At 33.4% G+C, this 14,680-nt stretch overlaps 1 protein-coding gene across 1 annotated transcript; it reads left to right on the top strand.

Moving 5' to 3' along the window:
* Nucleotides 1-12,046: 12,046 nt before the first annotated feature.
* On the top strand, nt 12,047-12,971 carry LOC143679126 (olfactory receptor 4P4-like). Its single transcript, XM_077155799.1, is given in 2 exon segments — nt 12,047-12,952; nt 12,954-12,971. Coding segments are annotated over 2 exon segments (924 nt in total).
* The last annotated feature ends 1,709 nt before the right edge of the window (nt 12,972-14,680 follow it).

Raw genomic sequence — 14,680 nt, 5'->3', positions numbered from 1 at the left:
ACTTCATCTTTTGGGTCCTGTTGGGACTTTAGTTTTAGGTCTGGAAGAAATGACCTAAGGAAAGGGGTTGTGGGGGGCATAAAAAAATTAGAAGCATCTTCCAATGCTTCAGTGCATTAATTTGCAGTTTCATCTGGTGAAACATGATTAATCACTCAAAACTAATTCTTTCAGGTGGAGATTGGGTGGCCAACTGTTCAGGGCAGGTGGTGGGACAGCTATGTCCTCAGAGCCTACTACTATATGGTTATCTAGAAAAGACTCATCATCACCTATGGTTTCCACCTCTCCACCAATATAATTATCAATTCATATCTCACTATCCCATTTTTTAGGGTCCCACTTTTTTCCAATCAATGTCCACACTTTAATGTCAGACACCATGCAAGATTGAGATTTCAGTTTATGTTATAAAGTTGCTGCTCTAACAATAAGACTCAGAGTCTGATTTTTGGATATCTCAAGTCTGCAGCTACAGAAAATAAGATTTTCTTCAGAGGACTCATAGAAATGTTTACATCTGTCATGAATGTAAGCTTCTCTTTTGAAGCTTTCAGCCCATCCCTTTCTCTAACTAATGTATACAGCATATCTAACAACAACCAACCAAGATCTCTATATCTCTTATTTTTGCAAAACTCTGTAAAGGTGCAAAAAACATTAGAGTGCGGCTTTGTACAAGCAAAGCATTAGAAGAATCCAATTGTGATATTTTGGCCATCTCCTTTGCCAACTCACCCCATGGATTGGCAATGTCATTCTCATTATGGGAAACAGAGTCTCTAGTGCCTTTGAATTCAGTCAGAGTAAAAAATCAATTATAAAACCCATTTTTAAGATTCTGTTTCTTAATAAACACTTCTGTCACCAAGCTGTATTAGCTAGGGTTCTCTAGAGAAACTGAATCAGCAGGGGATATCCATAAATATAAAATTTGTTAAAGTGTCTTATATAACTATGAGAATTTTGAGTCCAATGTGTACAGGGCAGGGCATAAGGTGGTAACTCCAGTGAAGGTCCACAATGAATTTTCAGCAGGGCCTGACTTGGCAGCCATGGGAATATAAGGGTCTAAGGTCTGTAGGGCAGGCTACAAGTTGGTACCTCAAGTGAAGTTCCTCCATGAACTCTCAGGGGAGGCTAGTTGGAAAACCATAGGTATTGAAATGCAAAGAGCAGGCTCTGAAGCTGATGACTCTGATGAAGCATCTGGATGAACTCCACAGAGAGGCTCACTGGCTGAAGCAGGAAGAGAGACTGTCTCTTCTGAATCCTCCTTAAAAGCCTTCTGATGGTTAGATTAAGCATCACTTATTGCCAAAGACACTCCCCTTAGCAGATTACAAATGCAATCAGCTTTGGAGCAGTCAGTGTAATCATGATTTAAGCCCATGAAATGTCTTCATAGCAACAGACAAGCCAGTATTTACCTGCAGATGACCAGAAACCACTATCTGACCAAACTGACACAAGAACCTGACCATGAAACATATCTTTTTATCCCTCCTCACTTTATATATTAAATGACTCCTAGAGTCTGCATACTTTGTATTCTTCCATAGTACTTTGTATGTATTAGATATTTACCAAGGAATTGAACAAGTAATTGGAAAGCAAGAATTTAGTGAGACTATCTTTCAGAAATGAAAAAAAATATTTCATTCATAGATAACTAAAAGTAGAGGGATTTATTCACCAATAGACTTGTTCCATAAGCAAAGTTAAAGAGAGTTGTTCAGATTGTAAAGAAAGGAAACTATAGAGTAGAGCAAAGTGTCAAAACATAATGAAGATCTCCAGTAAATATAAGTACATGTGTTAATATAAATTATAGTTCTATATTGTATTTTTTGGTGAGTAGCTATTTTTTACATATTGCAGATTCTAAAATTCAAATGCATAAAAAGTAAACCTATGGTGGGTGACTTTCTTCAAGTATTACATGTAAAAAATTACATGCAATTTACATAAAAATTCAATTAATAAATTTCCCAGTAAAATCTTATCAGCTTTTATGAATTTAGTTCTTTCTCTGTATTTTCCTTTAGCTATTTGAATATATTAAAGTGGTTTTTTTTGAACAATCTTTGTTTGGCATGCCCAAAGTCTTGTCTATTCCATGATTTTTCATGTATCATCTCATACCTTTGCATGGGTTACCATTTCCTGTGTCTTTTCATTTCTTCTTAGAAACTTTATGTGTTAAAATTTTCATGTGTTTACTCTGTGATTTAATCCATAAACTGTCTCTTCATCTCTTCCTTAAGTTTATATCCCACTGATATGATGGAGATTTCCTTTAGTGGTAGTTGCTATCAAAAAATACAAAGAAAAAGAAAAACTTTTTTTCATGGTCTTTGCAAATTGGTTTTGTGTTTGATGGCTCTCTTGTCATTATTTAGGCCTGGAAAAGGAAAGGTACATCCCTTGCAAGTGCACGACATTTCCACAGTGTTGAGGAGGTATGAAGGAGGGACAACCATGGTGTCATGACATTCTATTATCACTTTCAAATTGAGTTTTCTTTCTTTGGGACTCATCCATGTACTGCAACCTTTTAACTGCTTTCTGCAGATCGAAGGAGGAGGGCCCTGCCAATTTTCGGTAGGTGTTCAAAAATATTGTGGGAGTTATAGAACCCTGGAGCATCTTACAGTTCCATCTTAGTCTACCAGAAGTGTAAATAATTGATTTAAGATCTTTCTTCCTTTCAAATATATGCATCCTACACATTTTTATGTGCATAAAGTTTTCAGATACTTGGTTTCCAGTTAACATGGGACTTAAATTTAACATCACAACAAATTTAACATCCCAATAATGTTTTATTTGATACCCAACAAAACTCAAACATGATAAAGTTGGAGAGAACTATGCCTAGACACACAGCCATCAAACTGTTGAATGCCAAAAAAAAGGTGAGAGTTCTGAAACTTGAAGAGAGAAAAGTCAGTGTATTATGTGCAAGGCAATTCTATTTCTCATTAGAAACCATGGGAATGTATAACTGTTAAAATGTAAGCAACAAAACAAATAGCATTGTATTAGAATATAATCCAAACTACCACATTCATATCCTTGAATTCATACTGATGTTAAATAATGGAGAGCTTAGTCTAATTACTTTTTTAGTTTTTTTTTTTTTATTTTGGGGGTGCATGGTTCAGGAATTAATCCATTCCTCCCACATGGATGTCAAACATTCTATCATTAAACAACCTGCACATCCTTTAGTCCATATACTTTATTTTATATGCTATTTGTTGGGGTCACATTTCATTCTTCTTCCATGTGACTATCCCATTATTGCAGCACCATTTGTTGAATTTTATTTTATATGTTTTTGGGGGTGGAAGTGCTTGGGCTGGGAAACAAACCCAAGTCTCCCACATGGCAGGTGAGGATTCTACCACTGAACTACCTTGCACCACTTAGTCCATTTACTTTTAATGTGACTACTGATACTACCTAAATTTCTTCTGCCATCTTGCTATTTAGTTTATGTAAGTCTTATACCTTTTTGTCCCTTAACTTTTCCATTACTTTTTATTTTCATATTAATTTTTTAGTTCAAAGTGTTTTAAAATATTTCTTGAGACATCTTTGATCCATGAACTATTTAGAAGTGCGTTTAATACTAAAATATTTGGAGGTTTTACTGTTTTCTTTATATTTCTGATTTTTAGTTTGAATCCATTATGGTCTGAGAGTACACATTATGTAATTTCTATTCTTTCAAATTTGTTGAAGGTGTTTTATGGCCCACAATGTGGCCTATTTTGGTGGATCTTTCATATGAGATTTAGAAGCAAGTGTACTTTCCCCTAACCGGATGAATTATTCCATAAATGTCAATTAGATCTAGTTGACTGATGATGCTATTCAGTTGTAATATACAATTACTGATTTTCTGCCTTTTGGGCCTATAAATTATTGATAGAGGGATGTTTAAGTCTCCAACTATAATAATGGCATTGTCTATTTTTCCTTGCAGTTCTAAAAGGAGTGTCTGCCTCATGAGGCACATTGATTAAGTGGATAAGTATTTATGATTGTTATTTATTCTTGGTGAATTGCCCTTGTTATTAACATATAGTATCCTTCTTTGTCTTTTTAACATTTTTGTGTTTATAAAGTCTATTTTTCCTGATATTAGTATAGCCACCCAAATTTTTCCTTGGTTTCTGCTTCTCTGAAATATTTTTCCCATCTTTTCATCTTCAACCTACCTGTATCTTTGTGTCTAAATGAATCTCTTGTAAAAAGCATCATATTTTTTATGATCTGCTAAATTTGGTCTTTTGATTAGGGAGTTTAACCCATTAATATCAAGGTTATTACAGTCAAAGCCTTCGTTTCTTGGATCATTTTCTCCTTTTGGTTTTATTTGTCAGATTATTTATCTTTCTTTTGATCCTTTCTGTAACCCTTGCTGATAAGCATGACTTCTATATTCTCCTCTAAGCCTCTCTCTCTTGTCTTTGTTATTCAGCTGGCAGAATTCCATTAATTTTTAATATTTTCTACAGGACAAGAATTTTGTTTTTCTGTGAATATTTTAAGCTCTCCATCATTTTGAAGGACAGCCTTGCTGGATAAAGAATTCTTGAGTGACATTTTTTTCTTGTTCAGTATCTTAAATATCTCAAACCACTCCCTTCTCAACTACATTGTGTCTGATGAGAAGTCAACACGAAGCCTTATGTGGCTTCCTTATATGTGGTGAAACACTTTTTTTTTTGGTGCTTTCAGGAGACTCTCTTTCTGTTCAGAAATTGAAATTCTGATTACTATCTATTTTAGAATGAGTTTATTCAGATTTATTCTGTTTGGAGTATGTTGGAATTCTTAGAGTTGCATATTTATTTCTTTATAAGGGTTGGGAAATTTTCAACCATATGTCCTCAAATGTCTCCTGATCCTAAATGATTCTCTTCTCCTTCTGGGACACTTAAAATGCAAATACCTGTTGGGCAGGCCATGGTGGCTCAGTGGCAGAGTTCTCTTCTGCCATGCCTGAGACCTGGGTTGGATTCCTGGTGTTTACCCATGCCAAAAAAATGCATATATTTGTGCACTTAATCTTTTCAATCATTTCCCTGAGACTCTGCTCAAATTTCTTCATCGCTTTATCCATTTATTATTTTTCATGCTTGAGTTTGGTTATTCTGTCTCCTAATTCACTGATTCTTTCTTCAGCCTCTTCAAATACTCTATTGTATGTCTCTAGTATTTTATTTTAAATAAAATACTATGTATGTTTATTTTAAAGATTTTGTTCATTTTTCTTATTTTTATTTGTTTGTGTCTTTTTTCTAGTATATTCTTAATTCCATCTACACTATCTCTCATTTACATAAGATCTGCTATTTTTCTGTGATTCTTTGAAGTTCTTCCTTGTGGTCTTCTAAAATCTTCTTAATATACTTCATCACTTTAAACATCTCTTAGAAATTATTTAGAAGATATGTTTGAACATCTTAAAATAGTTGTTCCAAATTCTGTTTTTTATCTGTTTTTTTAAGTTGATCACTTGGTTTGGCCATATCTTCTTGTTTTAAATGTGCCTCATAATTTTTTTTGCTGATTTCAAGGATTTTGATTATATTGATAAGATTATTTTGAAAGTTTGTTTCCCTCTCATCTAAGACTTTGTTGTTGATTGGGTTCCTGCTGAAGGCTTACTTTGCACTTGGTTCATCAGTATTTCCTTCCAAACAGGGTCATTGCACCACACAGGGATGGTTAACACCATATGAAACGGCCCACAATTTCTCAATCATAATTTCTCCATTTTTCACACAAAGCTCTTCATTGTATGTTGCAATTTTCATTCTCTGGTCTCCTGAACCTAAAAATTGCTGGTTTGCATAGTTCGTGACTTCTGTAGGTGCTTTTGGTGGAGGAGTGGGTTCTTCATGTCCTTATTTCAGCCTCATCCTAGAAGTACCCTCCAGGTTATATTTATCTTTTACTTTTTAAGGATAGTTTTCTGGGATACAGAATTCAAGGTTAGTGTTTTTTTACTTTCTACACTTTGAATGTTTCACCCCAGTTTCTTGCTGTTTGCATGATTTTTCAAGAGAAGGCTGATGCAATTATTATTCTTTCTCCCCTGTAGGTGAGATGTTTTTCACATAGAGTCTTTAAATATTTTTCCTTTGTCATTGATGTTTTCATTGTTTTTATTCTTTCCTTTTCAGTTTGAGATTATTTTCATTGACATATCTTAAAGTTTACTAATATTATCATAATCCATGTCCAGTCTGCATAAGAGCCCATTAAATTTTTGTTATAGTGTCTTTGATTTTTAGTATTTCTTCTTAATCCTTATTAAGTATCTACATTTCAGAGCTTACATTTGCCAACTAATCTTACACGTTGTTCATATTTTCCATTAAAGCTCTTTGCCTAGTAACAACATTTATTTGAAATATTGTGCTAATAATTCCAAGATCTTTAATATCTGAGCCTGGTGTCTCTCAGTCTTTGTTGTTTGTCTTGAAATTTTTTGAAATCAGACATGATGTGTAATGTAAAATAATGGAATTAATTATGCTTTTAGTGTATGGTTTTATGCTTGTCTTCCTAGGAGTTAAGGTGTGTTTGTTTTTGCTGTAGCTTAAATGTCAGAAGTTACCATATGCTATGGCATCCTTGTTCTTTTCTCACTTTTGCCTTTGACTTTCCTTTGAGATGCCTTCTTAAACATGGTCTGATCCTTGCAGTTCTTTTCATGTTCATATTACTATACAGGAACCTTATTGATATGATAGTAAATGTGAGGGAAAGAGAAGCAATCTATAATCAAAATATTGAGTCTTACACTGGACCATAACTTTCACAAATGCTTTTCAGATTTTTTTTTCCACTCCTAAGGCGACACAGGAAGAACAGTGGTGCCAGAGTTGGGTACTTCCCTTCCCCCAAACTGATTTGATCCTGGAGAATGTCATGCAGGTTAGATTGTCATAAAATAATTTCCTTTATGAACAGGCACATGCCAACAAAAACAGAGTGTTATGGGGCTTATTTCAAAATGTATGCATGACTTCTCCACTACCAGAAGCATGAATAGAATATTTCTCTGATATTCCCAGTGATAATTTGTTAGGACTCCTTGTGGTAAGATTAATGAAAGTATGGGGATCTCCCTAACCTAGGCCACTGGAAGTTGTTTATTTGCCAAGCTAACTCACACCAAATCTATAGCAATTTGTCAAATATTCCTACCTGATTATGGATCCAGTAGTTATTTCCATTCAAAGTAAGTTGTAATTTTTCTACATCTTCTTTCTACAATTTGGGGGTGGATTTAGTGGCTTGTCCTCTGATTTCAATTCCCAGATGGATCTAAGATTTCTTGACTTTCAGCTTTCAATTTTTTTTCCTGTGAGAATAAGAATGAAGACTTCCAAGATGTTGTAGTGGAAGCTGATTCATAACCATTCAATTTTGGGCATTTAAAAATTTTCCATCATGGCTTATTTTTCAATAAATTTGATATTCAACAAGAAGTAAGATTTAAATTTCCAAATATTTTTATGTATATATACATACATATGTGTGTGTATTTATACACATGCTTGTATATATATATGTGTGTGTATATATATGTAATTATAATTTATGGTAGTTAACTCCTACCTTAAATTCGTTGTGCTCTCAGTTATGTATAATCTTATTTCTTTAAAATTAATGGCACTTTTTTAATGGCCTTTCATAATTTTTAAATACTACATCTGGATATGCATTGATTATATATTCCTGAATTGCTTGATGTTTAATTTTATTTGTATCTACATATTCCTGTAAGTTTCTGTAATTGCACTGTTAATTCATATCCTTACTGATTATTGTCTGCTTTACTTATCAGTAATTGATAAAGGAGAGTTAAATATTCCACTGTAAATTTACCTGTTCCTTCATTTAACTTTATTCAAATTTTTTTCATGTATAGTGAAGCTATAGTACTAATTAATTCTGTCAGTGTCTTACAAAAAAAGAGGGCAGAGTCAAATGCCATACTTTAAAAAGTATATAATAAGAGACTATTTTCAATTGATGTGGACAGCTAAAAGTAATCCATAATAATGGACAGTAGCTGAGGTCTAGTATGAGTTGAAGTCTAACATTGGTTAAATACAGTCTAGTGGATGCCCATGTGAGGTGAGAAAAAGTGGATATGGCAGATGAAAAGAAAGAAAGTAAAGTAGAAAAGAGAGTTTGAATGTATCCATGAGAATTGTCTGTTATGAACTAAAGATGATAATGGGCTCAACTCTGTTTCTCTGGGTTATACAGACATTCCACACTTATCAACCCTCAAACAAAGTAAAACATAGCAAAACTAAATTAAGAAAAATAATCCAATAATACCTTGAGGTATTTTCTTTATTCTATTAGTACCCTATTAATAGATGATGCCTAGTACCACAAAATGTTATTTAAAACAAAAATAGACAAAACAACTGTATTCATTCCTTCAAACTATCAAATAGGTGAAATAAAAAATTAGAAACTATTTACAAATATCTAACTTAATAGTAAATGTTCTATATTAATGAGGAAATTCTTAAAGCTCTTTTGATGCACAGTGTATTGATCCAGGTGAATGTTTTTAAGGTATGTAGTTATATCCTATGTAAAATGGTGAACATTAATGGCCTCTGCCTTGGAGAAGCTTATTGTAGAAAAGATAGATTGAGAAATAAATATCCACAATATATGATAATGGTCTTGAATCTCTCATATGATAACACTGGAGATAAAAACAAAAGAGTAAAAGCCTTAAACACATCTCCATGACCACTGTAATAATACTGGCCTTATTTCTACAGTTCTAACTACATATGCAGTAGCTGATGCAAAATGCTCATGGGAGATTTTCCCTCTGGTCCTTTTTTTGTGCCTTTTAACTCATGGTATTTCCAGCATTGTTTCCCTAAAAGTTTCTTTTGGAAGGAAGATTCATGGAACAGTCAGAGACTTTCTACATATATTGGCTACTTTCATAGCAATTTTGCCAAAAAGCAAAGGGACGTAGCCTAAAGGTCTAACCTGCTATTCCTAGAAATATAAAATTTTATGTCAGAAGAGAGTGCTATGGTTAGTATATATACGTATATATGTATTGTATAAATATTGTATGTGTATACGAATATTAGAGATTATACTATTGGAGCTCCATAAAGTTCTTTATTTTTTATAAAATTTTATCTCACTTGATTAAAATTTTTAATTTCAAGTTTTTCTAGAATAGTTTAGCTTGTTTTTATTTCCATGAGAGTCCATTCAGGAAAATCTAGATGGTAAATGGAGGGAAAATTAAGCTTCTTATGGCTTTATCAGTATTTTGTGAGAATAAATTTAAGCATAGTGAAAAATGTATAAGCTTTGGATTCAAACAAATAATGGACATTCTTAGTATTTATGTAACTATGAACTTTAGTTTCATTATTTTCAAAACAGGTATGACAATATATATTTCATTAGGCTGTGGTGAATTTGCTTCATACATGTTGAGACTAAAATATTAAGTGCTAGTATCAGGCACAGTCTTAGAGAAAATATGGCATCTATTTATTTTCCTTCCTTCATATGTGGATTTTACACTAAATCCATCTAATAATTAAACCCATGACTTTTACTTTGACAAATTTTATTATTATCATTAGAAAGGTGGTAAGCACATAGAGAAAATGAAAGAAAAGATAAAATTGTACTTGATGGATGTTTATACTATCCATATGACTTTGTGACATTAGCCATAAATCCCATTTCTCAAGAGTCTTACTTCAATGTTTTCATCTTCCTTTTAAAATATCATTGAGATGTCATTTCAAGCAATTCCTCAGAGGAATTTTCTCCTAGAACTTATATTTAAAAAAGAGAATCTTTTGGAAGAATCTCTTAATCATAAGTTATCTGAAAAGGTGAGCTCAAAATTCTCTCTTAAAACCCTGGGTATCTGTGCATGTGTGCATATACACATTCATATGGGTGTGTGTGTGAGAGAGAGACAATAAGAGACAAAGACAATGGATTTGTAAAGACACAAGGACATTTGAGGTTCCTAAGACCAAAAGAGAATAATTTGGGGATGAGTCTTGATAATATTTCAACATAGCATAACTTTTTACAAAGGATTCCTAGAATACACTTTATACACATTGCTTTTTAGGATGTTTTACTATGTGGGTCTATGTTTTTCCAAATGATGTTCTATCATCATAAGGAGAACGTGAGGTGATTCAAAAGTTAAGATATGCTGAGGCAGCATTGTGCTAGGGAATTATCCTAAATCTGATTTGAACTATCATTTTAATCCTCTAGTTTTTCTACCAGTTTGTCCTATGGATTTAGTGAAAAGTGATCTATACATTATTGAACTCTTCAGGCTCTTCCACATTACATACAGAATGAGTGTGACTATTATTAATTAATAATGAAATATTTGTTAAGTTATATTTTAAACCCAGAATAAACTTTGACCAACTACCATGGTTTTCCTTATGAGTTCTTCAACCCTTTACCTGTGGCAGAACAACAAAAAAAATCCACAAAATATAAAACCAATTAGCTGGAAAAAACACTAATATCCTCTTCCTTACACAAAAGTTTATTCCTCTCCAAAATATTTTCGAACCTATTTGTGGGTTGTGTTAAGTTACAATCATAAACCCTTTATATACCATAGTGTTTCTATGAATTTCATTTCCCTTTCTCTTGGCATATGTGAAATGGATAGAGAATCATTGGTTCTGTTTGCCAGATGAAGAAGACGGCTCAGAGAAAATGAATTATTCAATGGTATCAACATCAGAATTAGCAGAACTTTCCATGATGAATGCATTTCCTCGTGATCCTTAGAGCATGCCTTGTCATACACTCACTAATGCCATTATAAACAACAACAACAATTTCATCAAAGGTAAATGTCTTTTGGGCAGGCCATTATTTTGCTGTGGACATTTGCATAGGGGTAAAGGTCATAGTTTCAATGTAAATTTCTTAGCTCCTTCTTTTCAGCTATCTGCATCTTAATGTCTGCACTCTTCTAAATGTGTGTTGGAATATGCAGAGTTTTCTTTAATCTCATTTGTTCCTTCAACATAGTAAGAGAAAATAATCATCTCAAGTGTTCCTGAAGTGTTAGTAGCAGCCTCTTAAATGTGCTTTTATCCTAATTAGCAGAAAAGTGAAACTTTTATATAATGACATCTTGTTCCCTATATTTAAACACTTAGAAATCACTGCCTCTGGTTCCCTATTTCCAGCCTTTCCATGTCCATAATGGAGTTCAACCAAACATGCCAAATAGATGGTGCATTCAAATGAGCAGCAAATAATTTAGGCTGTTTATATTTTATGATTAAAAGCTTTGATTTTTTTTAATTTCAAGAATAAATATTTAGTTTCAGTGAACATGTGGAATATTAATGTGAGATTAAGACAGATAAAATCTATGTATATAGATTATATAGAGAAGGGGAGGGAGTTAGTTAAATTTACGTAGGCAGGTAATGGCAGAAATAGAAAACGACCTATTTCTCTTTACAGAAATGAAAAATAGTTGAGATTCCATTTCATTGTAGATATTGTAGCATAACCATGAAGCTGAAAGAATCTGGAATTAGAAACACACTCATATTTTTGGTTTGCTATTTAATATATTAATGTAATTAAGACTTACACTGGTTCAATGAACTCACTTATACCTCTAGTATACCTTATGCAAATTGAGTATGCAAAAAGTATATGCATAAACATTAGGTTGATATGGGAGTAAAAGCATGTAATATATTTATAAAAGTGTGATCAGTAAATTATGCTGTCTTTAAAAAACATTTGACATGATAATGATGCCTTTCATCTAAAAGGTTTAAACATCTAATCTTGTAATCAGTCTTCTGTGATGTACATTATCATTTAATTTACAAATCTATTCAAAGGTTTAAAAATGCCATTAAATATTTAATATTTTGTTTTGAATTATTTTTGATGAATTAGCTTTTATTGTGAATGGTGGATGCACCTTAACCTCATGGAAAGTCAGAACAATGTCACTGAATTTGTCTTCATGGGGCTGTGGGAGGATAAGCAAATAGAGCTACTGTTCTGTTTCTTGTTTCTGCTCTGTTACTTGGCTGTCTTAATGGGGAACTTCATCATTTTACTGACAGTCACCTGCAGCCATCTAATTGAGCAACCCATGTACTACTTTCTCTGCCACCTCTCCCTCATGGACCTCTCCTTCACCTCCACTGTGGTTCCCCGACTCATCCGAGACTTAGCTGCTGATGGAAAAAACATTTCCTACAGTGCTTGTATGACCCAGCTCTTCAGTGTCCACTTGCTGGCAGGTGTAGAAATACTCATCTTGGTGTCCATGGCTTTGGACCGCTACATTGCCATTGTCAAGCCCCTGCACTACATGGTCATCATGAACCAGCAGAAATGTAAGACACTTATTGCTGTGGCCTGGTGTGTGGGCTTTTGGCATTCTATTGCTATACTGCTCATGATCCTCAGTTTACCTTTTTGTGGCCCTAACGAGATCAATCACTACATGTGTGATGTGAAGCCTCTTTTGAAATTGGTCTGCAAAGATATTCACATTGTTAATATCTTAGCTATTATCAATTCAGGGATGGTGGTAGTTGTAGTTTTTCTTGTCCTTTTTGTTTCTTACATACTCATACTCTACAAACTCAGGACACACTCCTCTGCAGGGCGACGCAAAGCTCTCTCAACCTGTAGCTCTCACATAATGGTTGTAGTTTTGTTTTTTGTGCCCTGTATATATACCTATGCTCTACCTGCTGGCAGTGAGAATAAGGACAAGGAAATCTCTGTGTTTTACATTGTAATTTCCCCCATGCTGAATCCTCTCATCTATACCCTGAGAAATGTGGAGATGAAAATTGCCATTCAAAAATTATGGTCTCGAATGTCACATTCAGAATTAAAGAAATAAGATGATATTCACTTTCTAGAATATGTTCCCAGGGTAGTTAAAAGTCATGTTTTAGAAATAACTCACTTTAGGGTTTTGGATTAAATGATTCTTGATATAAGAAACAAAGGCACAAATTACAATGGTTTACATTACAGTTTGAACACTTTTATTGGATGAATGCAAGAAATGTCTTCCTAAATCACATCTCTGATCGTGTCTTTCACATCTAAAAAATTTATCTAGAAGATTGTCTTCCTTGGAATAGAATCTAACCTTCACACTGTTTAGTTCTAAATCTCCCCAAAATTGACCAAAGTTTAATTTGCCAATCTCAGTCCTACTACATTCAGATAAAATATGATGTAACAGAAGGGTTATAGACTTTAGAGTCTATACTGTCAAATACTGACTGTACTTGTCTATTTTGATCTCTGACTTTTGACAATTTGCTTCAATTTCATGAACCTCAATTTTTGAATATCTGTGAAAGTGGGACAATATTATTCTTCACAATGACGTTAGATTAGGTAGGCTAACACACATGAAAATTTTAGATGGCATATGACATAATGAAACTCATTTTAGGTCTTTACCACCATTCCTTTTTTGCTTACTTTTGTTTGGTCAGGTTCCTTAATCTAGTTCTACTGGATTCCTCTACATTTTCCAAACATGTTCCACAGTCTATTGCTTCTATGGATTTATTTCTGTTAACTCCTCTCCTAAGGATGTCCCTCTCCCCTTTACTAGCAGTTCATATCTTACAAATACTTCATTTTCTTCTATTATTATTTTATTCAGGATGACTTTGTAGATCTACAAACAGATCAGAATTGTTTCATTTTTTCCCTGTTCTTAATTTTCTAACTGTACTTTGATTTTATTTCAAACTGTCCTATACCCTACCCTGACATTTCTTCATTATGAAGTGGATTTTTCCCCATTTCACTGATACCAGAGATTATATGCTATCCCATTTTTTTTCTTGTGCATCACTTTATTTTAGCAATATGCCTGACACTAAATAAATGTTTACCAAATTGAATCATCCTGTTTTTATTTGATGGTATATACACTTTTCAGATGTCCAGAATTTTGCACTACTATCAACAACACATAAGATTTCCAGTGCTTATATTTGGATAGTTTTTTGTCTCTCTTCTCTTTATTGATCATGCTAAAAGTTTCTGACTTTTAGTATTCCTTCTAAAACCAGTTTTAGATCTGTTGACCCTCACTATCTGAGACTAAGTTATTTTTTTCTTTGTTTTTCCTTTATTACGTCCTTATCACAGTCCTGTTTGGATTTACTTTGTTTTTATTTTCCTAAATCTAGGATACTTTTTAGAAGATCATTATTAATTACCTAGTGCTGCTGTTACAAAGCATCACAAATAAGATTGGTTAAGATAACAGACATCTATTGTTTAACATGGCAGAGACTAGCAATCTCTGACATGAGAGCCATGCTCCCTCAGAAATCTGTAGATAAGAATACTTCTATGAATCCTGTGCTTCTGGGGGTTATAGGCAATCTGCGCCACACTCCAATCTCTGCCTCTGTCTTCACAAGGCATTCTTCCTCCATATCTTAGTCTGTGTTTAAATTTCCCTTTTATAAGGAGGTCATATTAGATATGCAGCATAACTAGATTCATCACATCTTAACTAATTACATTTTCAAAGACTCTATTTTCCAATAAGATTACATTCGTGTGA

The sequence above is a fragment of the Tamandua tetradactyla genome, chromosome 4 (assembly GCF_023851605.1).
Source record: "Tamandua tetradactyla isolate mTamTet1 chromosome 4, mTamTet1.pri, whole genome shotgun sequence".
In the NCBI taxonomy this organism is placed as follows: Eukaryota; Metazoa; Chordata; class Mammalia; order Pilosa; family Myrmecophagidae; genus Tamandua; species Tamandua tetradactyla.
This window is presented reverse-complemented; position numbering and strand designations above follow the sequence as displayed.